The following is a 26615-nucleotide window of genomic DNA, read 5'->3' on the forward strand; positions in this document are numbered from 1 at the left end:
CCCCCCTACCCCAGTTTACGGGGTCCTCGAATTTTTGCGAGGACGGTGTCGAGAGTTCAAATCTCGCCCCCCTCTTGCCCCGGCATCCGTCAGCGCTTTGTGACTCTCTCCTGAGCACGTGTGGGAAGCGTGGCGTGGGAGAAAAATCTCCGGTTGGGACCCGGGGAAGGGGTACATCGCGCAAGGGCTCTGCGACATGGGGGGATTCAGTCCGGCCAGTCCGGATCCAGGAGGAAAGTCGGAGGAAATGGATTTGGACATTGACTTGGAGATTGCCGGTTATTCAGCATCACACACAGGCTGCCGTTCTGCATGATTACTTACTCATCACTTACAAACCCTCGCCGTAAGGCATATGTCTGAGATCGACCAACCCGACAGATTAGGAATATGATAGATTAGAACCCGTTTGTATATAGTCTACCATAAGGCTACACCTTCGAGGACTATAAACAAGGAATGAAAAAAAAAAAAAGTGAACTGAGATGATGACAAGTCGGGCCTAAGCTTTGAAAAGGTTTTTCAACTGCGATTCCAAACTACTGGTCGAGTTCTGGCGCGGGTCTATGCATATGTGTCAAAGATACGGTCACAGTGTAAAGCGTTGGAAAGAGAGATCAAGCTGCTTACCGTCATCATCAGCAAAAGTGCACTTTTGTTACCATTGGTTATATAGCATTATAATCTACAAAATCCATTACAATGATCAAAATTATTGAGCAGAGTTGTAATGGATAGTAACTTCTCTACGGTGGTTCCGAACTTTTCTCAATGTCTTAAATTATTCGGTAATCCATTCGCAATCAACATAATCTATTCCGAATGCACGGAATTCTTGGGACTTATTATAATGGATTCCGAGCTTTATAAGGCATTGTGATACTCTTGTAAGCGGTACCAATGGAGGACTTACAACGGCTGTATAAACAGACTTGCTCCTTGCAGGCAGGGCGAGAAATGCAGTAATCATAGTACAATATTACATATGACAGGTGTGATTATCAATACAGAGCCCATGAAGCCCACATGAGCCCATGGAGATAACAACATGACACCGAAGAGAGCAGGAGCACAGCACAAAAGCCGAAGAGAGCACGAGAGCTGAACATCACAAGCTGGGACAAGGAGAGCAAGACAACCACGGGAAAGTGAGCATGGAGTCCGAGAGAATGCAGGAAAGATACGAGTGAGTGAGAGGCGGTGAGAAGGCACCTTTAGCGAGTGACAGTGAACCACAACCAGAGAGACAGCGAGAGGGGAGAAATATGAGGTTGGCAGTCCGCACAGAAGGCTGTAAGATGTCACAGGACACGATGCATACATCGAGGTACTTACTGTCTATAGTGATGTTGGAATGGAGGCGGACAGTAGTATGTGGCACCAAGTTCTCTTGCCAGACCGTTGCGACCATTCCTGGTTGGCAGTTTGCGTGATCATTCTCGTCGGCCTCGGTTCATGGGATTTGACTATAACACAATAATTCAGTATGGTGGCGCAGGCATGAACACGTACTCATTCCACCACTGAACAGCAGAATCCGGCTATGTGCGTGCATTCCCCAGTTCGTTGAATAGACCGACAAAGTTCTGGAAAAACTCTGCGGTGCCAAAACTCGCCATTACACTCCGATGCATCCGAGAGTTCAGCCACAGCGCACGCTCTGGAAATTCGCGGAGGCACTCACAGGCTCACATATCTAGAGTATCACCGCGCGTGCAACGCCAATGCGATCGAGCACCTAAATGCGCGGCTTGATGCCACTGTGGAGGAGAGGGTGAAGAGGCGCGATGCATGCAGGCTCAACTGGGCAACAAGGTGGGTGTGCATTGCTGTAGACGACGCTTCGGGATGAACGAACGGACGAGGTTGCGTAACGTCACCTTCCCCGAGCAATAGCTATGATGTCATTTCGGAACATCACAAGTAACAAGAACTCACCGCCACGAGGAACGGGCTTTGTATCTCCGGTATCCACACAAAGGGCCTGTCTATAATAAAGGAATCCATCAGCTACATTATCATGCAGACAATGATATGTACTCATGATATCCCCCACAGTTTCTGGGGATCGCACGCCTCCTCGCTGTGTATCGATGGTGCCTAATATATGCGCCCTGTATGGACACAAAGCATGAAGTCAAGGCAGTTAAGGGAGGCTGTACATCGGAGATACTTAGCACCTACCATACTCGGATAGGCATGCGAGGAGCAGAAGAGCAAGAGTGCATCACTTCGGAAGCAAAGCTCATAGGAAGTCTCCTGGAGAAGGGTCTTTTGGAGAGCAGCAGAAGGACAGGAAAAGTCGGTCGTAGGCGGGAGGGGAGCAGCGTTGGCGGGAACCAATTCTACGGAGTTCTTGATATCTTGAAGTCATCAGTAAAGCAGGAGGATACAAGGAGAAGGAATGAGGGAGTATTTGATGCCAGAGGGGGCTCACCGTCCATTATATATGCCAGGGTTAAGGTATGCAAGGAGAAACAAGCTACTACGTCATCGCTCTTACTTCTAAATCGGGAAGAGTCGCTACGGGCTTAGGGCTTTGGATTTTCACCACTAGAGTATGATAGCTGTAGGTAATTAGCTAGGTAGGTAGATTACCGGCATTGAGAAATTTGACGTGGAGCACCGGATGCCTCAAGATCCTATCAATGTATTCCCGGCACATCTATACAGTGACGGAATGCAGAACTCGCAGCGAACGTAGAGATTTGAAGGTGGCCCGCAAAGGAAGCAATACTAATCTCGGAGGGCGCGGTGTGTCCAAACCGTTCAGTAGATCGCTCTCTGGACTTTACGCCGTGCGCGTGCCAACCAGTCGATCAACTGTTTTTGGGTCTCCCTTTGTAGTTGCTCCTGTGATTTGACAAAAATTCGCTCAACATTACAAGCACTTTGTACTCCTATATCTACCTTACATAGCATTGCAGCACATTGCGATGCCATTGCGATGAATTGTCTATATTACTGAGCGTTGCAATACATTGGGAAGGATTACAGAGGTTGTAATACAATCCAAATATTCCGAGGGCTTGCAATGCCGTTCTAATCTCTTACTACGTACAGGCAAGTATTACAATCGTCGGAATCTATTGTAACAATTGTGCACTTTTGCTGATGATGAAAATGGAGTGCGGCCACGATTAATCCGTGCGTTTGGTAATTCATTCAGTTATCTGACTCCTGGGCACAATACTCATTCGTAGAATAAGATAAGTTTAGATGCCGCTGTGCTCAAGAGGTCCATTGCGAGCCTCTGAGTAGCTTCATGTTCTCTGAGCCAAGGATCGATCAGAGGACACTAAGTAGCATGGAAGTTGTGAGATTGAATGGACAATGTGGTCCGCCGGACACCCGGATCTTTGTGCAGTCAAACTCCGCAGTTATGGCAGCATAAAGTCTTCAGATAGTCTGCACCACCGCAGGATGCATTCTGTAGTACTATAAGTGTGGTATAGGTTGTACACATTGTCCAGACGTCAAGCAATTGGTCTGAAGTCACCATCTGAACCTATCGGTTTAGTACTGCAGAACTAGCCTTAACCAAGGGACAAGATTTTCCCCATGAGACCAGACATGACTTTCTGCAGTGGTTTTGTGACGGTTCGGAATAAGTCAGTGAGGACCCCCCCGCTTAGAGCTCCGATCCCGCCGGGGGCCATTTTCGGGGGTTAGGAGACGGTCATTTTCGGGGGTGTCGCACTCAAGGTCCCGGCCTCCCCGCCGGTTTCGGGGGAAAATGGGATCGAACATCTGCGGTGAGAAATGGCCGGGTTCAAACCGAATTTTCGCCGGAAAATCCTTCCACGTTGAGGGTCTCCAGGAAACTTTCTCCCAGGAACCATTTTTCGGGGGTTTCGCACCGAACCTCGGGCCAAAGGGGACAATTTCGGGGATTTCTGCACATAAGTTGTACCGGTTTTTCGACCATTTTCGGGGGTCCGAGATCGGAGGTCCGGCCGGGGCCCAATTTCGGGGATTCAGGCATCGGGATTGCGGGGGGTCCTAATAAGTGCCGGTCGCTCACTAAAGACTGCCCTCTAGCTACCGGGGCATAATTTTCTAAACGACACAGTGAAACTGCAGTGGCCGGGTTGATACGGCCCGATGTTGGAGAGTGGTCCAAGCAAGACCAAACAACACGTCTGTGGCGAAGCAAACATGATGAGGCACGCCGCAGTACAGTGGACTCTCATGATGCTCCTTTGACATATCTGTTACATTCCAGCCCCGTTTATCCCCGGTCATAATTTATCCTCTTCTTCACTGTAAATACATCCCATTTCTTCGTCATGGACAAGTTTGTTACTGTCGTCAAGCCATCAACCGGTCGTGGCATGGATAACGACAAGCAGAAGCAACGGGCAACATACAAGTATAACCCATACGGCGTAAGCAAAGCAAACGAGAGGAAGTTCGAGCAGTGGAAAGACAAGAAGAGGACCGAAAAGTTAGATCTAGCGCATCCTTATGCATGGACAATCGATTCACCTTTTTGACAGGATCGTTGCTCCTTTATTGAAGAATGGTGCTAAGACCTCTGGGTCTGCACTCACAAAACATCTTCTGAACACACTGACGGACCAATCAAATCCTATCACTCACTCTGACATGTACCAACGCTCAGGTGCGCAGGCAAATTTGATCTCATTGACATGGAATTTGACAATCCATGGCCAATTTTACAGATCATATCACTTCAGCAGCAACAGGCCACCAGCGCTCCGATGGTCGAGGACATCAGAAGAATTATTGGGAATTACGCACCAGCAAACTTGCCGAACAGCTCCCCGTACGATCAACCAGCTCCGAAACCAAAGTGTTGCAGAATGTCTCCGTGTACATCAATGGATATTTGAACGATACAACGGATATTGAAATGAAAAGAATTGTTACGTTGGCAGGCGGCAATGTCAAGTTAGTAACTTGTGCTATTCACCCCATCCATCATATGACTTATGGTATTGTGTTAGACATACAGCCGCGGGTGCCACGCATATTCTTACCTCACAGCAACTAAGTGCATGCAAGACGCATAAGCTACTCACGACTCGTAGCAAGACAAGAATGTGCGTCGTCAAGCCGGAATGGGTAATGGATAGCATCAAGGCTGGAATGCGGCTGCCAGAGAGAGAATATTCGGTTATCGAAGACAAAACAGTCATGAGTTTGACGGAGATGTTAGGAGCTGGTTCAACTTCTCGTTGTAGGTTGACAGCTAGTTCAAGATCCTAAATATGTGTGAAGGTGGGGGGATCTTTATCAATAAATCAGCTATCATCCTGTGTGATAGACATATTCTTTGAATGATTTTCGTATAATGAATTCCAGGATGGTGCGGTGCAATTCCGAGGTGAACTTGAAGACCTTCCAAATTAAGTAAAGTGGAAATGTGGCGCGCGTGATCGCGCAGGACTGTGCATGCCGTCATTCTTTCTGCGCAGTGCTCAAGTTGCCACTTGTACTGTATTATCCACCTGTTCAAAGGCCAACTCAACGCGCAATCGCAAGGACACTCTCATTCCTTCAAGATTATCTGTTCCTGCGATTGCCACCATATGCATCTCCCGTTCACTCCTAATCACATTCACCTCATTTCAGCGTGCTATCCTCCTTCTGCTGCACTTTTAGCCGCTGGCCAAGAGTACCTTCCCAATTCCCAAGAGCTGTCACGGTTGACGTATTATGCCTCTAATCGTCCTGGAAAAATAAACAAGCTGAGCAACGAACTGGAGAAGAAAGCGAGGGCAGATTGCAGAAAGGCACAAGCTGGAAACACTCGGGCACGAGCGTGAGTTACTCGTCTGTGATGTTCCGCGCTCACATTGATGGAGACGTTACTTGATAGGACGTTACTTATCACACTGTACATCTTCAAAGCACTGGCAACGGAATGTCGTCGCGACATATCCTTGCTTACTTCCTCTCTTATGTCGGCAGTGAAGATAACACTCTGCGCACTATCGTCGGACCTCGAAGTTGCAGCTAGAGCGGCCAATGTGGTATGCCACATATTGTAAAGTGGTGGAATAACCTGTACTCAGCCGTCTCAGTTCACTGCTTGGACCACGTTCACCGACGGGCATCTCATTGGAGTAGACAGGGATGTCACGCAAGACTATCTAGCATGTCTAGAGAGCTTTTCCGCGATGGGCACGAAAAGGTCGGATGACGCGGAGATCCGGAACAGGCGAGTTTTACGTTGGTGCTTTCCTATGACTTCTGTTGACTTGGTCCTAGGACACGGCTTGTGGGCTTAGCTGCACTTACGGCCGCTGTAAATTCAGATGCACTGTTCCATTCAATCACTCAGTTCAAGACCCAAGTGTCTACGATGATGCCTGCACTGTTGGCACCTCTGCTGGAAGTCGATACTAATCTTTTGGAGTTTGAGTGAGTGGCTTACGAGCTTCGTGGCCACTATCTAACTTTCTAGAAGAGCGATAGAAGTTAAGGAACAACCAACCTCTACACTTCTTGACGAGTTTCAGACACTCCCCGCGTTGGAGAGACGCGCCGCATCTATCCATCTGCACGTAGATGGTGACAAGGGGCCTTCTTCTGGGGATGTGACGAATACATCGCTACGTGCCCTCTCTTCATTATTGGCCCACTCAAACGGCAGTCAGGTTTCGACAATTATGACAGCTGCTCTGGAATTTTTAGACGACTCCGGAGGCTGGGGCAAAGTCAACAATTGCCAGTGGTTTGCGGAAAAGGGCGCGGAATGGACCCAATACCAGTATCGGTATGCAGTTCCAACACGGCTCGTGGAGTGTCTTATCGAAAGTCAAGATGCGCCACAGGCTACTTCGCGCCACAGCACCTTACTGGCTATGATCACCGCTGTTTTCATCTCACCTGTTCCACTGGTTAATCTGTCGACATCCGATATCATCTCAAGCCTTATCACACTGATCTTCCGGAGAATTTCCATTGAGCCGCAGGACGGGTTGCTCTCACCACTCGTGGAATGTATAGCCTCGCTGGGGACACATGTTTACTATGCCGATCAGATTCAGGACCTTGCTGGAGAGCTGATCAGTAGGCTCGTGTTGGTCAACACAAACGGACTTCCGGGAAGGGCCACCTTTGAAAAGGGTCGTGTACAAGCTGTGCGGTGTCTACTGTCTGGTCTGCTAGGCCTCCTTCATTCTGCAGATATGCATGACGCAGCCGACACGAATGAGACAGATGACAAGAAAGAAATCCGTACGACTAGCACTAGTCCGAATCCCCCTTCCTCCTCAAACCCTGCTCTCCGTGAGGCGCATGTTCGACCTTCCCGGCGTACAAGAATTTCACCCGAAATATGGCATGACACCCTCGTTTTACTCTGCGATCATGAATACACCGTACGAGCTGATTACGCCGTTGCGCTCGTCTCATATTTGCGGAACGAGATCCCAAGATTGGGCGAGCAGGCGGATTCAGATGGCATCAAACGCCTCCGACCACTCCAGGAAGGTCACTCAGAACTGTCAAACACCATGACCGCTATGATATACGGTGACGCTACCACGAGGTTCCTGAATGCGCTGCATGCGTATGCGTATGCGTTGATTACCTCATCCGCCATTGGCTTTCACCGTGGTTCTCCTTCGTCATCTCCCGAACGTCACATCGATGGAAATGCGTCCGCAGCTCGAGACGAGAGTGCTAGCGGGGAATCTCCACGCTCCCGTGACAACATTCGAAACTCGACGAACGTCACAACGAGCTCCCGCAAAACTTCGATTATTCTTCGTGCGCTGCAGAAGGTACCGACACGTTTGTCGCCAACCTCTCCTCCCGCTTCCACCCTGTCGGACTACGGCAATGTGCTCGCTATACTCACTGCAGTCCACGAGAGTCTTCCCTTGCGAGCACTTCTGACTGGTACTCCGATGTTGTTGGCACTCGACAGCGCAAGTCGCATAGACGGTGACACCACCGCGCCAAACCTTCCGCTGTTCAAAGCAGTCAAGCAGGTGGTCGACAAAGCATGGGTAACAATTGGCAAGGTGTGGAGTTGTTCGGAGGTGGTAGCGATGGCTGAACAGGTAGACTAATTGTTTTTCTTTGCACATCACATCACTGATTTTCCGTAAAGCACATGTCCGCCGTCGCAGAACTGTTTCTGCCAAGTCTCCCGGACATGCAGCCCAGCACTTTTGAACTTCCACGGAAACCTATTCTCTTCACGAGTGAAGCATCAAGTAGTGGAACGTTGACTTGCCTGGACACTCAAGCGTTGCTAATAGCACTGGCGTCGAACCCCAATGTGCAAGAAGCTACCGGTCTGGATCAACAAAGCTTACTGCGCAGACTCGCTATGCCATGGACCGCTGAATCTGCTTTCAGAGAGTGTGAGATTTTTACCATTCTTCCGCAAACCAAGTTACCGATGATTTTGCAGCGCTGGAGACTAGACCCAACTACGATGCTCTTCAAGATGCCCTTTCCCCGTTGATTAAGGTGGCGCCGACGCTTATGCACATCGAGAATCTGTCACTGCAGAGTCTTGCACGCTCGACACGAGGGATGGGTGTCACCGATCTGAGGGAGGCGTTGGAGGGCCGCAGCAGTGTCTCAAATCCCAACCTAGTGAACGCAGCACCATCGATATCGACTCTCGACCATACATCGTCCATGATGCCGGGTGATTCACCTTACAAACTCACACCAACGCGGTCTCGGCCACAACGAAACAAGCTGGCTGGTCCAGAAGTTCGCGACATGTTGAACAAGCTCGGCATTGGTAACAAGCAAAACGGAACCTCACAGTTGAAGTCGTCCTTCCCTTCCCTACAGAAACCACGACAACTGTGAGTACCGCCTGTGATTAAATCTGCGAGGTTGACTCATTTTCCGAACAGCTCACCTGCGTTTAGTCCACCATACAAAACATAGCAGAATATTCACAGTCTACACGTTTGCACCCGGAAGTTTCAGCTTTAGTACGCTATGTATAAGCAACCATAATCGTACCCTCGCATCCTCGTATTGTCGCTTTGGAGAACATTGCTATGGTATCCCATTATCCTTGTCGATGTGTAGAAACAATGCGTCGTCGAGCTTCCTCCTCCCTTTCACGCCAATAAGCTATCTCGCCCTGTGCTTTAGGATGGCTTGTTGGACGAGGGCCCCTCTGACACATCAGAAGTCACATCAGAGACAACCGTGGAATTGGTAAACAGTTACTCACGCTCAGTCCTCGCAGTAACGCGTCATATAGCTTTCCCTGGGCAGAAGCTTTATCGACGGTGTTACGAATCTTGTCCGTGTGGGTGATGATAAGCTTCGACAATTCTTGCCGCAAGCGGAGAAGACTGGTACAAAAAGTTGGCATGTGACGCAAAGCGCAGGCGGCAATTTACACCCACTCACTTCGAGAATATCATAGTCTCTTCGGCGTGTTCCGTCAGCACAATGAACGAATTGAAGAGCACGACATAACGTTGACAGATCTGCATGGGATATGGGTATGGGCGGCTGAGAGTGAGTAGATCGAGAATGGATGCTCACAGTGTGCACTCCGGCATCAGTCGTTGCAACTCCACGACGGAAGTAGCCCGTCGTCACACCCTCAGCCAGTTTCTTGAGCGCATCTATATGTTCCGCCATCGCTTTCTGATATACAGGCCACATCTGCAGTCTGATCCCAAAGATGAACGACTCAAGGGGGCTGCAGTCCCGCCTCTGCACCTCCGCAATCACCTCTTCAGTCAGACGGATCATCGTCAGAAGGGGTATCACGGGAGGAACGGGGTCGAGAACGGTGCGGATGAATGTCTGCTCCGTTCAGACGAATTAGTACATGCGGGAAAACTGACCGGCGTCAGACTTGCCTGGCAGTATTCTAACACAGGGTCCATGATCTGCTTCCAGATTGCTGCCAAGGACGCCTGTTCCTCCTTCGCAGACATCTGCGGTACATTCATAGCGTTGTTGATACTGCTGAACCGACGCCTGGAAAGGGCGTTCAAGTCGGATCCTGCGTTTGATCGTAGCTCGTCGAATTCGGCGTTCGTAGGTGACAGAACGGCGGAGGGAGATCGTACGGAACTACTGGAGTCTTTCTGGTGGACTGACGGGCGCTCTTCTGACACGAAGAACGACGTCACAAACGTGTACTCGGCGGTAGCGTTGTCCATCAGAACAAGTAAGAGGGATCGCACAATGGCTTCAATTGGTTCTTTCTGCACCACTGGTCAGAATAGGAAGGAACGAAAGTAGTTTCACTCACATGTAACTTGTCGTCGGCCATGTACGCGAGAACGACACCTGGGCCATCTATCTCAGCATAAGCAAGTCTCTCGACATCGACTTCGGCGTCCGTTTTAGAGTCTAATAGAGACTCTCCGACCCCATCGACGATCGTTTCAACTTTCTCAACTGATCTTGTCTAATAAACCACAGGTGAGCTCGTCGGGAAAGCAAACCATAGAGGGACTACCTTCAACCACCCAAGACTACGGATATATCGACGGAAACCAGTCTCGAAGTAAGTGCGCGAAGCACCGACATAAGCCCGCTGTACTTCGTTCGCCACACTTGGTGCGTAGTGCTGGAGGAAGCCAAATAGTGGCCTGTATTTAAGGAACACAGAAGTTTGGATGACCTGCATATTCGTTGTCATACTTGTCCGTACTGGGTGCAGCAGAGCGAGGAAAAAGCCGCGTAGCTTAGTCGCTGCCTGATGGATCTGTGAGGTGGTGCCGTGACTCAACATACCAATAACTTACCACGATCCGCAAGCCCTCTGCCACTTCAGCTAGGTCCCTCGCTGCCTTCACCCTTGCCCTAGCTTTCAATGCTTCCAGCTTGTTCTCGAAGTCACCAATAGCCGATATCCAAGGTTCGCCAACATTGGTGTCCAATATCAGCGTCGCCAGTTGCGGAGAAATACATAGATCCACGAGCAGGCTTGACAGTGGCTTCTCAATTTTCTACACAGTGCATGTGAGACGAGCATCGCAAACGTAGAGACTTCACAGAGGCATACCCTGCGACTCTTCAGCCTGTTCTCAATGTCTTTACTGCGGTCCTGAAGGTTAGATATTTGACCGGACACTGCAGACAAGTCCTTCTGAAAAGTAGACAGGAAGGTTTCTAGCGAGTCAAGCAAGTTCACGCTATTCTAGTGATGTCATGTCAACTAGGCGCGAACCGGAGGGGAATAGATATACTTGGACTTGGTCATGCAGTTCTACGAATTCTTGAGCACGTCCTCGGTCTTCTGGGCTTGCACTGAGTGAATATGCTCTTCGTCTAAGCAATTTGCCGTGCAGAGTTACTCACAGGATGGTTGATGATCATGTCCGTGGGTTGGGTGTGAGTTGGAGGGTATGCAGTGATAAACTGCTGTTGCGTGAATTCATGCCTGGCCATAGGTGACTCGGAAAGGTTCTCAGACGACGACTTACCATCCGACGACATTGTAACAGCTGAGCGCTGAGCAAGTGACGGTCTTGTATGAATTCTCCGTGAGGATTAGGTAAGGATGGGAGTTCGGAACAGGTCATAGACATGCCAAACTTGGTAATTTCGCGTAATAGCGACGAGGATCTGAATCTCTGAATCTACAAAATCATAGCCCAACTATACAGTACACTATCTCATAATGCATAGCGTCGGTGCCCGGATTTTGCTATGCATTATGAGGTTTTATGCATTATGGCATTGGATTTTGGCTGTGAAGTGCGGTTTTGTACCGCCCAAGGCCCATGCACTATGAGGTATTATGCGTTACCATGTTATGCATTATGAGATAGTGTACTGTAGCAGCAGACAACCTTCTAATTGGCATGCACGAGCGTTTGGGAGCCACTGACAAGATTGAAGTCGACGAACCCTCCGGATCCGAAACACACAGACATCGTCAACTGTAACCCCATCTACGCCCTCCGTCGCAGCGGAGAAGACCTTCAAACCAAACACAGTAAGTCGACGGTGAGGAGAGCTAGTCTTTCTGCAGGAAACAGTGCAAATACCGCCTAGGGCTAGCCCATCGTCTGGCAATGCACTTGCAGGATGTCGCTTTTAAATTTCTGCTGGAGAGATGTAAAGATATTGCATATCATCGCATGGGCCTGTTGAGGACAGTGAGCTCGCGTTTTCCACCATCAACTTGCTGGAAGGTATGCAGCATCGCGCGATATGTTCAGCAAGTTTCAGTATCTCTTGGGAGCGTCTGGAAGATTAGTAAGACCGCTCCTTGCCTTTCAGAAGGTACGGAAATTCTCTTAGCATGACGCACAGAGAAGCTTGCATGCTTTCCGAAATGAATATGGATGGCCCCACCGGCGTGTCATCCAAATTCGTTCCTATTGCATGACGGCGACTTGAAGCCTGGCAGACCGCTCCCTTGCACCGCAAGGTCCCCATCTTGCGCGGAGGATGTAGTAGTATCTGTACTACGTGGATTAGTGTCGGTCAACCGATCTATCCAGCAGTCATAATACGCGGCTCATGTGGAGCCATCCGCTCTTCATTCACGCCAGCTTCAGAGGAGACTTGCTTGGATCTATGTCCCTAGCACTCACCGTCCGCTGCTTCCACGGTGGAGCGCCGGGATGCGCCGCGTACCTACCTAATGAGACGATTGGAATTGCAGACAACTTTGGTGTCTAGAGTCCCGTTGGAAGTTTCGTTCTCACGTACCTTGCAGAATCAATAATGGCGTCAAAGCATGAGAAGCTATTAATCAGCATGAAAGCTAGGAAGATGCAAAACGCAGTGCATCGCGAGAGGCGACCACATGCGGTGAGTCTATTCAGTGTGTTGGTATGGGCCTGTCACCGTTGAGTCGGACTGGTCCTGATAAGATGGATGTGAGTACTAAATTACGTAAGGATCTAAGGCTTTTAGACAACAGATCCAAATACACACCGTGCCACGTGCCCTTCTCAGGTGAACGCGTCAGCGACGCGCACGCACTTGTACTTGTAAAGCGCGACTGCTCGCCTCCTGCCACATTCTACCGTGAACACTACACGACATGGAGACAGACATTGAACAGATGCTTGCGCAAGCTGGGGGGCGTCAAGGCCAGGAATCTACCGTACCAGACAAGTGAGGCTCTTCTACTCCGCTTCCACTTCGCACATTTAATGCTCTATGTAGCGGAGAGGTCATCCACATCTCTTCACTCGCTCTCCTTAAGGTGCGCATGACTATGTTAAAGTTTTGCGTTCGTATACCTGACACTCCCTCTTGTACAGATGCTCAAGCACGGGCGCGCCGGAGTCCCAATGGAGGTCATGGGCCTTATGCTGGGAGAATTCGTGGACGAGTTCACGGTGCAGGTCATCGACGTCTTCGCGATGCCGCAGTCAGGAACATCAGTCTCCGTCGAATCCGTCGACCACGTCTTCCAACAGAAGATGGTGGACATGCTGAAGCAGACAGGCAGGTCAGTACTTCGCGCCCCCTTCCCACGTCCACCTCCCAAAAATTTCAGTGCAGGTCAGAGATGGTGGTCGGCTGGTACCATTCACATCCAGGCTTCGGCTGCTGGCTGTCAAGCGTCGACATAAACACGCAGCAGGTCCGTGCACCTGACCTTTGCCTGACCTCTCGTTCTGACAGTACCGATTCAGTCTTTTGAGTCGCTAGACCCACGCTCCGTAGCGGTCGTCATCGACCCTATTCAATCGGTCAAGGGAAAGGTCGTCATTGACGCGTTCCGCCTGATCAATCCCGCTGCTGTGCTGCAGGGCCAAGAGCCAAGACAGACCACATCCAACATCGGGCACATTAACAAGCCTTCGATTCAGGCACTCATCCACGGTCTCAATCGGCACTACTACTCGATCGCCGTGAAGTACCGCAAGACAGAGCTCGAGCAGTCAATGCTCATGAACCTCCATAAGCGAAATTGGACCGAAGGGCTCACACTGCGCGACTTCAAGACGCACAAAGAAAGCAACGAGAAGGCCATCAAGGTATGCATCAATTACCCATGCACATGTTCCGATCCTGCCGTGTGCGTGTGACCGGTCCAGAGCTGATGTTGGACCGTGTTCTTTCAGTCCATGCTCACGCTCTCAGAAGCATACAACAAGTCGGTGCAAGAAGAATCGACTCTCACACCCGATCAACTGAAGACACGGCACGTAGGGAAACAGGATCCAAAACGGCACTTGGAGGCAGAAGTGGAACGGGCGATGGGGGATCAGGTGGTCCAGAATCTAGGGACCATGCTTCTTGCGGAATTGTAGAATTTGACTGCAAATGCATCCGACACGGCAGTGACACGAGGATATGATGGTTTGCTCTACCCGTTGATCGTAGGCACGAGCCAGACAGGGGCCATGGATGACGGCAGTTTCGGGAGACCTGATGACTGTGGCGTCCAGATTAGCTTCAAGGGTTCGACGTAATAAAATATTCAATGATCGTAAGGTATCCGAGGACGCAGCCTGCCCGAGTGGTGCCGTCAGATTGAAATCATAGACCGTCTGCGTCAACTCTCCACGGCAACTCTATGGCTAATTCGACCCCAGCGGCGGTATCCGTGGATGCGAACAGCCAAGGGAGCGCAACGTTGCAGAGTAATTGAATCGCGTCCGTCCGAGGGCGTCAGCGCTGCAGGAGGTCAAGGGGTCGTTTGCTCAGGATGGGGATGACTCCCATCATTTTTGCACGCCGGATCGCCTTGCCCAACTTGCGCTGGTTCTTCCACGTGAGTTTGGTTTGCGCACGAGGCATGATCCTGCCCATTTCTGTGACGAAATGACTCATGAGTGACGAATTTTGGCACTCGTGGAGGGGATCGATGTTAAGCTGGTAAAAAATATCCAGTTCACGGGACTCCTTTGCGGATGGACCGAGTAGAGGAGGCTTTACAGGCCTTCGCGTGGCCGTGCGGTCATTGCGGCTCAATTGGTTTGGTCTAACAAACTAGAGAGAATATCGTGTGCGTCAGAAATATGCAAGCAAGGTATACGGGTGACAAACTTCACCTTGTTTGTGCGAAAACCCTTGAAACGTTCATGTCCTGTAATCAGAGGAGGGACAGCATCCTCTGGATTGACCGGGGTGGGTGTCCCTTCGCAATACGGTCTGTGAGGCGGTGATACACGCGCAACCGCGGATGCAGCTCACCAGATTCGGAACTCTCGTTGGCCGTACCTTGCGCATTCGCGGACGAGCGTAATATGTCAGACACGTCACTCAGCGACTCCGGTTCAGGAGTAGAAATTATTGTGCGTCTGGGCGCGATGACCGCAGCAGGAGAAGCATTCAGCCATCGAGGCTGGCGGGCAGCAGAGCGGAATACATTCGCGGCGGAGAACATCGACGCTGCGACACCTGGCGGGGGAGTTGTTGAGCTACGTACGGGGCGGAAGGCCGCGCAAGAGATGAGGAATTACCGATGAAAGGAAACAAAGTGAGCAGATGACCGACGGTCGTGGGACGGCCAAGGAGAGGGCTGGGTCGAAGTCTCGAAGACTGTCGAAGAGAGCTGCTGGAGCAGGTGGCGTATTCTGAGGTAGGACCCCGGAGACTGCTGTGCCACAGGCAGGAACTGGAATCCGGAGGCTGTTTGACGAATGGTGCGCCGCAAATTCCAGAAAATTCGAACGATGGGCGGGTTGAGCTGATAAAGAGCGGGAGAAAAGACAAATAAAATAGGGAGGGAGAGAGATGTCGGTACCGAAAGGCGGATGGGACGTCGGCAGTGGTGAGAATTGAGAGGAGCCGAGATGAAATAGAATATTATATTATTGACGTTGGTCCGAATCTCATCCTCGTATCCAAGCCACCACCTTCAAGGCCGTTCTACGCTATCTCTGCCTATCACTCCCTCATGCTGCCTTGAATCCATCCACCAACACGTCCTCTCTCACCCACCGGCCCTCTCTCCCTTCCACTCCCCCTCACCTGGCCTGAGTGCACTCGGTATCCCCTCGTCTTCTATGTCAGAGCCCACCACCCTCCGTCGACAGCCCCCCAGCCCTCTCGTATTTTCCCCGGAGACAGTGCTTCCCCCAATCCAGTCCCAGTCCAGCACCGCCGGTACCAGCAATGTCTCCAGTCTCGGCTCCGGATCCAACACCGTCTCCATGCCCTTTGTTAGGCGCCATGTAACACGTCGTCTCAAAACTGCGAAGCAGGAGTGCGATAAGGAGCTTCAGCGCGTTACCCAGTCCATCACCACCTTCTTCGAGGAGCGCCTCAGGGTAGGCGAGCACGAACAAGAGTCCGAGCGGGAGCAACGCGAGTTTGACCGTGAGCGAGATCGTGAACCACAGTTCGGTGACCACGAGCCTCTCCGCGAGGCCTTTGTACTGCAGCCCGCTGAGCTTAGATCTGCCTTGCAGTTCGACGAGGTCAGTTCTGACGGTGGCTACGAAGCAGAGCCAGAGGGTAACCATAGTCGACAACGTGCGTCTCTCGATCAAGGTCGTTCAAGCCCACCGACACTGACCCACTGGTCTTCCTCTCCCGGGCTCCTCACAGCATCTGTATCTTCCACTAGCCCTAATTCTTTACGTCGGCACCCTACGTTACCTCGGGATAAATCACTTAATACAACTTCCAGCACCGGAACCTCCAGCCCAGCAAGTGCAGTTACCACTCCACCTCCAGAGCACGTCAGTCCGCGCAAGCAGGGCCCCGTCTCCTCACAGTCAACTCAATGGGGCGGACAAAGTCTTGCCAATCGTCGTCTATCTCGCACCATTCACTTGCCGTCCCGCCCCGTCCACTCTGGCCAAAGTTCACGTTCTACATCTCGCTCGCGTTCCCCACTCCCACGATCCAGTTATGCTGATTCTTCTATTTCCAACCGTCGCTCTTCTCGCATACTCGTTGATGACCCCGTCGATCCCATTATGACAACGCTCTACGACATCATCGCCGTTGCAACGGACGTAACGGATATGTCTCTGAACCAACTCACGGCGCAGCCCAAGATTTGTGAACAGCTCGTGCAGCGTGTGCAGAACATTGGCAAAGCTTGGGACGAGCATCCGGACTGGCACGGCCGGAACTGGTACGTGCAAGTGCTGCTCGCCATAGCAAGCCTCAGTCGCGTCGTCGAGTGGTGGGAAGCGGAGAAACAGTTCTGGAACTTCGACGATAACGATGACGAGCAAGAGGAACCTCTCACGTTCGTCTTGAAGCCCGCGGATGAGGAAGATGTCGTCGCTCCCACTCCATCTTTGCGTCCTGAACAAGAGAGCATCCCCTACCGACTTCTCTCGGAGGATGATGCCAAGTTGCGCATGTCGAAGACGTCGAGCCAGGGCCGGCGGTCCCGAGACGAGGTTCCCAAGGACTTATCCACGGCGGCTACACACGGTCAACCAGAGCATCCGAAGCTGCCCTCGAAGTTTTCGGACAACACGGAGTCTGCGCGTGTGCTTGCAACTGAGAGGTTACGTCTACAAGCCGAGACGGCTCAGAACCAAAACATTGTTATGGAGCTGAGTATGGACGGCGACCATTTAATTTGGGTCAATTATGCGTGGCGCAATGTTGTTGGGTGAGTCTGTTTGCTACTCAGTCGCGTTCGTTTGGCTTACTCTACTTTGTGCAGGACGGACCCAGATGAGCTCATAGCAAGGCGCATTTCCAGGGTGCTTGCTCCATCTGACTGGCATGTCTTCCGTGACGCTTCTCGGCGACTGCAGGACGACGACTCGCAGACCGTGGAAGTGAAGTTCAAGCTGGCCATTCCCGAGGCCGAAGGGGACATCACGACCCCAACGAATCTGTACCAGCCGATGGAAGGCAAGGGTATGTTGATGGTTGATCGGGAAGATGGGCACCCTACACACTCGATGTGGGTCGTCAAGCCGGCCGGACCTCCGGAATACTTGCAAGCTGCGCCATCCATCTTGCTCGAGACGGGCGAAGTTGGGGAGGAGCCGGCTTCTGCAGAAGCTGCCCAGGTAGGTTTCGGGCACCGGACGACTTTGGAGCCTGTCACACCCTTCCCTGTTGCCCGACCAATCAACACAGCCCTCATCCTGTGCCGCATATGTGAGTGTAGCGTCCCGCAGTGGTACTTCGAGAAGCACAACGAGACGTGCAGCGAGGTTCACCGGCTCGAGGCGGAGATTGGAGAGTGCAACGATTCGATTTCCGAGCTGCGCAATACCATCCGTGAGCTGCAAATCGCGATGGACCGTTCGTCACCCATGACAGTTCCGGAGTATCGTGGCATGCCGATCTTCACCCCCCCGACATCACCAAGCCCATCACCGCTCCAGCTACTCCGTGCGCCGCTCAAGATGAAGCGCGTGAGTGTCAAGAAGATGCAGCGGCAGGTGTTGGAGCAGCTGGAGGACATCCTGCAAGTTGCTAGCGAGGTGTCCATGCCATCGCTCAAAGAGGATCAGTCAGCGGAACCGATTGAGCGCCAGCGTCTACTGTCTCCAGCATCGGAGCATAAGATGTCCCACGTCCGGCGGTGGTCGAAGCTTGTCATCGAGGACGGGGCGCTCACCCAGCTCGTAGAGGACGCAGACCGGGTCATGCGGCAGAAGATCGAGAACGTGGTACGCCTGCAGAACACGATCAAGTATTCCGAGAAGATTCGGCGCGAGTGGGAGGCGAAGGTTGAACAGACGTTATCCCTGGAGGACACGGAGGAAGACGAAGAAGAGGAGGGAGGAGAGGAACATCAAGACGGACAGGAAGAGGAGCAGGCGGAGGATGATCGCTCGAGCAACACCTCTGAGTATGCTCATGGCAGCCACATGCCGTCCTCAGACCCTACCCCAATAGCGTCCGCTTCGCCGATCTCCTTCGCTGCGGAGCGTGTCGCTGGTAATGGATGCATCTCGTTCAGTCTGAACCCTCCATTGATCCCGGCGGCACCTGTTCCAGCCTATCCATCTACTTTCCAGACACGCTCTTCCACCCCGTCCTCCATTTCCTCTCCTCTGGCGACAGCAGCTCCTATTGTTGCTACGGACATGCCCCCTCCCATGGATCTGGGCGAGGGACACGGTCATATGACTATCCGGTCGCGTCCTTCTCCTCATGGGTTGGAACCCAGGCTACTGATCACGCCCCCGCTCTCTCCTATGGTTTCTCCTCAGGATGTGCCTATGCGCAGGCCTCATCGTCGACACTCTACCGCGCAGCCCATCCTCAGTCCAACGACTTCTATATCCGGTATACCACTATCTCCTCGATTACCGTCAGTCGCGCCGTCGTCTAGGACGACACCAACGTCGATCAAGGACTTTGAAATCATTAAGCCGATCAGCAAGGGCGCCTTTGGTTCTGTGTTCCTTGCAAAGAAAAAAGTCACCGGCGACTACTTTGCAATCAAGGTTCTGAAGAAAGCTGACATGATTGCGAAGAATCAGATCACGAACGTTAAAGCAGAGCGAATGATCCTCATGAAACAGGCCGACTCGCCGTTCACCGCGAAATTGTACTTCACGTTCCAAAGCAAGGAAAATTTATATCTAGTCATGGAGTACCTCAACGGTGGCGACTGTGCTGCCCTGATCAAATCACTTGGAAGCTTGCCGGAAGAGTGGTCGCGCAACTATATTGCGGAAGTCACTCTTGGATTGGACTATCTTCATCAGCGTGGAATTGTTCATCGGTATGTGGCTCCCTGTTTGCTCGAGGTATTTCTTCTGATAGCTAGTCGCTCAGAGACCTGAAGCCAGATAACCTACTCATTGACCAGCACGGTCACCTTAAGCTCACTGATTTTGGTCTTAGTAGGATCGGTCTACTTGGTCGTCAGACACGAGAGTCACAAATTCTGGCGACGGACCGCGGGCTGCGCGTGCGTTCAAGATATAGCCCTGGCTCGCGTCCACCATCTATGGATTCAGTGTACGTCTCGTCGTCTCCGATGTTCGTGACAGACATGCACCCGGGAGGTTCGTATTTCAACCAACGGAGACAGTCCATTCCGCGCCCTGGATCATCGCCTTATCTACCACTTTCAGATGATCCCGGCGAATCGAGCGGCTCGGAGTCCTTGTCTGGTCTGTATCCTCTCCGGAGGACCAACAGCAAGCAACTCGCCGATAGCCCTCTGCAATCATTCGCTACGGAACTGACCAATGATCTTCGTTCGCATCCTACGACTGGTAGTGGAACTCCCCCGAGCGAAGGCAAGGTGGTGGGCACGCCGGATTATCTCGCTCCTGAGACAATCCTTGGTCTCCGCGGCGACGACGCCGCAGTTGATTGGGTTTGTACTTTATATCTACTTCAGTACTTGTGCTGATCATCCCCGCAGTGGGCCTTGGGTGTCATCACGTACGAGTTCCTCTACGGAATTCCTCCGTTCCACGATGAAACACCAGAGAAGGTGTTCGAGAATATTCTCTCTGGGCACGTCGAGTGGCACGACGATTACGTGGAAGTCTCTGACGAAGCCAAGGATTTCATGCAGCGGCTGATGACCACAGATGCAACACAACGCTTGGGTGTTAACGGGGCTGACGAGGTGAAGGCTCATCTATTCTTCGCCGGTATCGACTGGGATAAGGTCCAGACGATCGAGGCCGCGTTCATACCGCAAGTGACCGATCCGGAGTCGACAGATTATTTTGATCCTCGCGGCGCTGTCCTGCAACTTTTCCACGACGACAGTGCTCCCCCCACTGGATTCATCTCAGACAGCCCTCCTGCCAGTCTGGAGCGCGCAGCACTACCGGCGTCGGCTCCTACAGCTCATGTCATCGGTCGCGAGACAACATCGTCCCCCTCTGACGATGACTTTGGCTCCTTCAGCTTTAAGAATTTACCTGTTCTGAAGCAAGCCAACGATGACATGATTCGGAAGTTGAGGACCGACCAATTGGCACCATTAGCTCAAACACTCTCTGAGCCTTCGGACGCACACCTAAGGCGAAAGAGTATCTCAGGCCGCATCAAGAAGCCGTCCAGCGTCATTACAACGATTGAAGGCGTCAGCAAGCCATCTGCTACCAATCCGCCCTCGCCGGCAACATCTACGTCGTCGATAGCGTCCTCCGCATCTCGTGGACCACCAACTCCCGGCAGCAGTGTAGGGAGCCATATGCGGAAGCCTTCCGACTATGGTGCTGTCGAACGGTTCAAGCTCAATCACCTGGATGGTGATGGTGGCCGCCGGAACTCCATGCCGAGTCGACTACGGACGGCTTCTGTGTCGACGAACGGGGAGGGTTATACCTCGGACTCATGGGGCCTTGGTGGACAACCACCTGGCCATTACTTCGAGGTCAGCACGCCTCCGTCGTCGGTCGCTTCGATAGACCTGAAGAGGGCACCGGATCCGAATGATCGTGGTGTCACGTGTCTCCTGGCTGAGGACAATCCCATCACTGCGAAAATCATCGAGACGTTGTTGATTCGGCTTGGATGTCGATGTGTTGTGGTTGCGGATGGTTCGGAGGCGATCAGCGTCGCGATGGGCGACATTAGTAAGTGCTTGATAGGTTTTTCTGTTCCTTACGGGGATTGACTGTTCTTACTCAGAATTTGATTGCATCCTCATGGACATCCACATGCCTATACGTGAGTATTCTTCTCTTCTGTGGCTGATATTTCGCGTGTTTAAACTTCAAACGTAGTTGACGGCGAAGGTGCTGCTCGGTATATCAAATGTATAGCCAACAAGAACACCAACACCCCGATTATTGCCGTCAGTGCCTACAGTGGCTCTGACGTGATAGAGACCAACGGCCTGTTTGCGGCTTACATTGCGAAACCAGTTCAGAAAGCCGACTTGCTTGCAGCCATGCGACACCTCGGATTCAAAACGTCCACCGTACAGGGGCGTGGGTTGGGCTCAAAAGTGACCACTACGCGGTAGCATTCGATGATTCGCGGGTTCACTCCCCATTGTGCATAGTATTCTAGGGCCTTGCTCTTTTTTCTCGTTTTACGCTGCTCACGTCGTGCCTCGTTCATTCCCATCTCCGTCTCAACCCCATATTCTGACGTATACTCTCATTAACATCATCATGCACTCCTCATTAGCATTTACCCCTACATCCCATCGCTCTGCATATCCTCTATCCTGCATTGTAAGCTAGAACTATTTGTGTCGCTAAATATCATCTGGCGTTAGTCTCGTGCATTGCATCGCAATGCATGGTGTGAAACCCGAGAAGTGTGTTATAGCGAGCGGCAGTGCGGGCGCCAACTTGTCGATGTTCGCCGCATAAGCTCCCGACGACGGGCGGTGCGCTCGCGGAATCAGATTCACACGTCGAGGATGTTCGACGTTCCATGTCTGCTTGACCACATTCAGCCTTAAACGACTCAACGGCTCAACGGCCTCCATGTTCAAACTCTCATCTGCCTCACCGTGATTATCCTAACTTTGTGTCTGAACTGACATGGCAGCGCCCCGCGAGCACCCTGTGTATCCTACCCAATGTCCGCCAGCCTTTGACCATGCTTATAGCGAAGGTGCACTCCCACCGAGAGTACCTGGTTTCTATCTTCCTGCACCACCCATTCCCCAGCCTTATGCAGGTGCTCCTGCCCGTTCGCCGCCGGCTCAGCGCCACCAGCGTACCATCCCACCGAGTTTGATTCCAGGCAATCAGCGCCATGCACCACGACCCGGCGCGCCTACCTCTAATGTTCACTACAACGGTCAGTCTATCCAGCAGTTTGCTTTTCCGGAGCCACAAGTCGCTCCCCGGCTCCGCCATTCGGTCTCCACGCCGCATTATAGGCCAGAGCGTCCCCCTCATACGCTGTACCGGTCTCCATCTCCTCAACCTGTGCTCCCTCCCAAACCGTCTACGTATTCGCATATACCTCCCAGACCGACTAACAGCCTCTCGCGCATTAGGTCAGACGAGTCTCCCAAGCCGGTTCTACCCCCGAAAGATTTCCCGTCGCCAGAGGAAGCCGACGAAGATGGGGCGTTGAGGCGTGTGCTGGAGCTCTCCGCTCGGGAGTCGGAGATACAGCGGCAGAGAACGTTGCAACAGGAAGAGGAAGACTTGGCACAGGCTATGCAAGAATCACTCATGCTGGAGCAGTCTCACCTCTCGTTACCGCCGCTGCATACGGTCAATGGAATCCCTCCTGCTCTGCCTCTGGTTGCTTCACCTATTGATTGTCCGCGCACGCCTTCTTCCGAGTTGGCCACAGCAGCTCATGGGCTCCAGAGTGAAACGGTAGCACGGCCTTTGATACCGCCACCACTCGACTTGCGCGACGTGACAGACCACAGTCTGTCTGTCCACGATAACTCGATAGCGCCCGGTACTGCTTCACAATTCATCGACGATGATGAACTTGCCCGCAGGTTAGCGGAAGAGGACAGCTTTCCTGATGACGAGTCGACAGGTTCCCATTCGAACGAAGGCCCCTCTGCTCTGCCCACATTTTCCCCCCAGTCTCTGCCTGCCCCATCCTCCTCCTCGCTTCTTCGCTCCACTTCACGTACTACACTCGAGTCAGATCAGATGCTCGTAGGGTCGATTACGCGAAGCACGTCCGCGAATGCAGTACTTCGTTCGCAAAGTACTCGATCAGCCGTGGCAAAACGAGATGAAGATCATAACCATCCAGATATTTCGTTGTCTGCTGCTCACGCAGATGACAATCTTAGCTTTAATGGCAACGAGTCACGTACCGATTCTGACCAGGCAAGCAGAGCACAAACCCCTCCAAATGATCAATATGTTGATACTGATCTTCTGCGTGGTGTTCGTAAGTCACTGAGGCATTCCATCCGTGTTGATCACTCATTTACGACACGCATACCTATTCAGAAATTGGGCGGGGCATACCCACTATCACCCCCTCCCTAGAACCGATGGAGGGCCCCATGCCCAGTACCATTTCTCTTCCGTATGGATCGCAGAGTCCACTCTACATTCGAGCTCCTAGCTGGCGAGGTCTGCTGAAGTTGATGGCAAGCTTGAGTCGAACAAGACTTGAGCCACCTGTTGAGGCCATTGCTCAGGCAGAAACGGACTTGAAGCTGCGCATCGTAATATTATTCGTGAAAGCACGTACATTGACGTTTATCCTGGTGACGAGTTATTGATATTTCTACAGGTACATAGCACGTCGCATAACTGGCTCACCGTCCTCTTCATGACAATCGATCACCCGGTTCCCGCAACCGCGCAATGGAAGTATCGCAGTGGCGATACCACAACACTTCCTTATTCGTACACACTCTCACCGCCCTTGGCGGTTCTGCGCGACGGCGCGGACGCAGTGATGTCCAAATTCTACACCATCCCATCCACGTATACCCCTTATCCTCAACTACCCATTACGTTCCCGAGTCTCGCGTCCTACCTCGCATCTGCCCTTGACGATTCTCGGAATGCTGCCTCACATGAGAGCTCAACCGGATTGCGCAGACTAGCGAAGATGATTGACGCCTTCTACCCGCTGGACAGCCCTAAGGCCGAGGTTATTGGGCGGTTCGGCGTAAGGCAGAGGCTGAAGCATTTCGTCGGAATGGGAGGCAAGTCTCGAGACAGGAATGCGGAGACATACGAGCTTGTCACTCCCTTCGTCCCTGACGAATTTGGACGCTGACCTGGCGCATACGTGGTCTTTCGGCAGGACGACTGTGCATTCCGCGGTGCCGCCCAGCCGATTACTTACTGTACCTGCCTTCTTGATAATCGCCTTCCCAGCGGTGTTGTTTGTATCAATGACTATGTATTGGTAACTTTATCCGAATGCCGAGTAGCTGCTGTATCTTACCTTATATCCCTGTTGGACATCGTCTAACCTGCTCTTTCGTTCAATCAGTAATCGTAAACACAGAGCCTCGGTTTACAATGTGCACTTTGAATTTGATGTTTTGCGCGACGGAGCGGATGTGGGTCGGTGGCCGTTCGGAGATCGCAGTCACTTCTTATCTGATAAAAAAGTGTACCCAGGCTGCCAGATAGACGTTCGACCAAGGTTCCACCAGTAAGCTCAAGCCCTATAATAACCATGCAATAACATTGATCCATTCCCTCATCTTCTACCCCGCCATGAGCAGCCTGAGGAAGCTGAAGGCCCTTATGCTCGGCCAGACACCGGAGCCAGCCAGCGACGATCTGCGGGCGGCAGCGATTCCTGTTTCTCAGGCTGAGTGCAGAGGCTGTGCCGATCCTTGCGACGAAGGTGAGATCCTGAGTGGTATTTGCATGTTTCTGTGCTTTATAGACGGTGCATGCACAGGTCACGATGAATATCCTCGGTTTGATGTCGATATGGAGACACAGATGCTCGGCTCCGTGAAGCCTTACTCTCGGCAGGTATGTGGTACTTCAAGTTGCTGCTCCTCGGTAAATTGCGGTTAGATTCATGTCTCCGAGTCTTGCAGCTGGTAATCTCGACGGGCAAAAGCGACTGGCCTAAGGAGGTCACGGAAGTGCATGGCACGCTCGCCGCATATCTGCTCGAGACTCGGGATGCCGCCCCCAAACAGCACCGCTCGCACCATAACGCCGCCAAGTCGGTCCCCGGCGTATACGATTCCGCGACCACATCGAAGGTCACCATCCTGAATGGAAGCCATTATACCTTGTGCGACGACGCGAGCAGAGAAACCGTGCTGGTCTTTCCCGACTACAAGGTCGTGACCGAGGTGCCGAGGTCCCTGGACGGCGCGACTGCTTTCTGGAAGAGCGGCGCTGCCCCCGGCTTCGAGGGGGAGGACAGCCATTTGAAGACGTGGGTGCTGCCTTACGCCTGTGTAATATTGTTGTGTGAGTGCCGTGGGCTCCTGATGATGTCGAAGCGAGCGACTAAGCGATGGAGTCTTGTATAGGTTCACACAAGAAGAGAGACAACCGCTGTGCTCTCGCTGCGCCCGTTCTTGAGCTTAGTGAGGCATCTCAACCGTAACCCAAAGCGCACTCGCTCACATCATCGGCACTTCAGCCCTGATGGACGCTCTCGAGCGTGAAGGATGGCAAGTACACACCCAGCTCGAGGACCCGTGGCTCTCAGGACCACCGCTCGAGGAATTCAAAGGCACAGCAGAAGAGAAGGATGCCGAGGTCCTACGCCAGCTGAAGCTCGCGGCTGCCGGCAACGGGGAGAAGCGCGTCCTGATCCTGCGCAACTCTCACGTCGGCGGACACAAATTCGCCGGGAACGTTATCGTGAGCTGCTCGCTAGCCGCTGTATTATTTACCGACTCAGTCGGCGTACGCCTCCTGTAGATCAACACTCCTCACGGAGTCTCCGTGTGGTATGGCCGTGTCACGGCGCACGAAATCAACGCCATTGTGAAGGAAACCATTATCGGCGGGAAGATCCTACCCCCTCTTCTCCGCGGAGGGTTAAATCTTGCCAGGCCAGGTCACACGAGTCTCAACGACTGGTAGATATGTACAGAATCCTTGCTACTTGTCGAATAGTTGTGTCACGTGTGAACTGATTGTGCTTTTTCACGGAACTTACTTCGGATTTGCAGCAAAGAACCTCTGATTGAGTTCCGCAATTAAACACTACATGGTGATTATTATACATGACCGATAGACATATCATTGTATGCAGTGGGATGCAACACCCAGACATGACTATTACATTTAAGGCCCGTTGAGGGAGCTGCATGAAGGAAGTGGAGATAGCAATGTATGGTAAGATGAAATGGTGATGTAACGCCGGTCCATAGTGTAGAAACCCTGTGAGCTTGTGCCAATTGAACTGGAAGATGAGGTGGATGAGAT

At 52.1% G+C, this 26615-nt stretch overlaps 6 protein-coding genes across 6 annotated transcripts; 4 read left to right on the top strand and 2 right to left on the bottom strand.

Moving 5' to 3' along the window:
* Positions 1-4289: 4289 nt before the first annotated feature.
* Positions 4290-8889, top strand: SCP_0208320 (Protein EFR3; the record flags this gene model as incomplete). The annotated part of the gene is made up of 12 exons (XM_027754744.1): positions 4290-4447; positions 4500-4624; positions 4686-4914; positions 4971-5203; positions 5599-5788; positions 5846-5999; positions 6051-6187; positions 6238-6390; positions 6437-8039; positions 8090-8345; positions 8396-8804; positions 8856-8889. 12 exons carry the CDS (start codon positions 4290-4292, stop codon positions 8887-8889), a joined length of 3681 nt encoding a protein of 1226 aa, XP_027610545.1.
* Positions 8890-9016: 127 nt separating this feature from the next.
* SCP_0208330 (predicted protein) lies at positions 9017-11418 on the bottom strand (the record flags this gene model as incomplete). Its single annotated transcript, XM_027754745.1, has 12 exons — positions 9017-9127; positions 9185-9308; positions 9367-9446; positions 9505-9771; positions 9828-10178; positions 10226-10384; positions 10436-10675; positions 10725-10928; positions 10985-11119; positions 11169-11215; positions 11281-11340; positions 11406-11418. 12 exons carry the CDS (start codon positions 11416-11418, stop codon positions 9017-9019), a joined length of 1791 nt encoding a protein of 596 aa, XP_027610546.1.
* A 1561-nt stretch (positions 11419-12979) lies between these two features.
* Positions 12980-14201, top strand: SCP_0208340 (26S proteasome regulatory subunit rpn11; the record flags this gene model as incomplete). Its single annotated transcript, XM_027754746.1, has 6 exons — positions 12980-13053; positions 13105-13144; positions 13203-13393; positions 13447-13528; positions 13581-13925; positions 14013-14201. 6 exons carry the CDS (start codon positions 12980-12982, stop codon positions 14199-14201), a joined length of 921 nt encoding a protein of 306 aa, XP_027610547.1.
* A 361-nt stretch (positions 14202-14562) lies between these two features.
* Positions 14563-15280, bottom strand: SCP_0208350 (hypothetical protein; the record flags this gene model as incomplete). The annotated part of the gene is made up of 3 exons (XM_027754747.1): positions 14563-14883; positions 14946-15031; positions 15088-15280. 3 exons carry the CDS (start codon positions 15278-15280, stop codon positions 14563-14565), a joined length of 600 nt encoding a protein of 199 aa, XP_027610548.1.
* A 622-nt stretch (positions 15281-15902) lies between these two features.
* On the top strand, positions 15903-21769 carry SCP_0208360 (Serine/threonine-protein kinase cek1; the record flags this gene model as incomplete). Its single annotated transcript, XM_027754748.1, has 8 exons — positions 15903-16371; positions 16447-17473; positions 17528-19555; positions 19609-19841; positions 19911-20158; positions 20207-21377; positions 21433-21471; positions 21528-21769. The coding sequence occupies 8 exons, from the start codon at positions 15903-15905 to the stop codon at positions 21767-21769; spliced, it is 5457 nt and encodes a 1818-aa protein (XP_027610549.1).
* A 529-nt stretch (positions 21770-22298) lies between these two features.
* Positions 22299-26270, top strand: SCP_0208370 (hypothetical protein; the record flags this gene model as incomplete). Its single annotated transcript, XM_027754749.1, has 11 exons — positions 22299-23631; positions 23694-23932; positions 23983-24366; positions 24635-24770; positions 24828-24861; positions 24935-25059; positions 25117-25193; positions 25262-25646; positions 25709-25765; positions 25822-26045; positions 26106-26270. The coding sequence occupies 11 exons, from the start codon at positions 22299-22301 to the stop codon at positions 26268-26270; spliced, it is 3159 nt and encodes a 1052-aa protein (XP_027610550.1).
* Positions 26271-26615: the final 345 nt, after the last annotated feature.

The sequence above is a fragment of the Sparassis crispa genome (genome assembly GCF_003851025.1).
Source record: "Sparassis crispa DNA, contig_000001F, whole genome shotgun sequence".
In the NCBI taxonomy this organism is placed as follows: Eukaryota; Fungi; Basidiomycota; class Agaricomycetes; order Polyporales; family Sparassidaceae; genus Sparassis; species Sparassis crispa.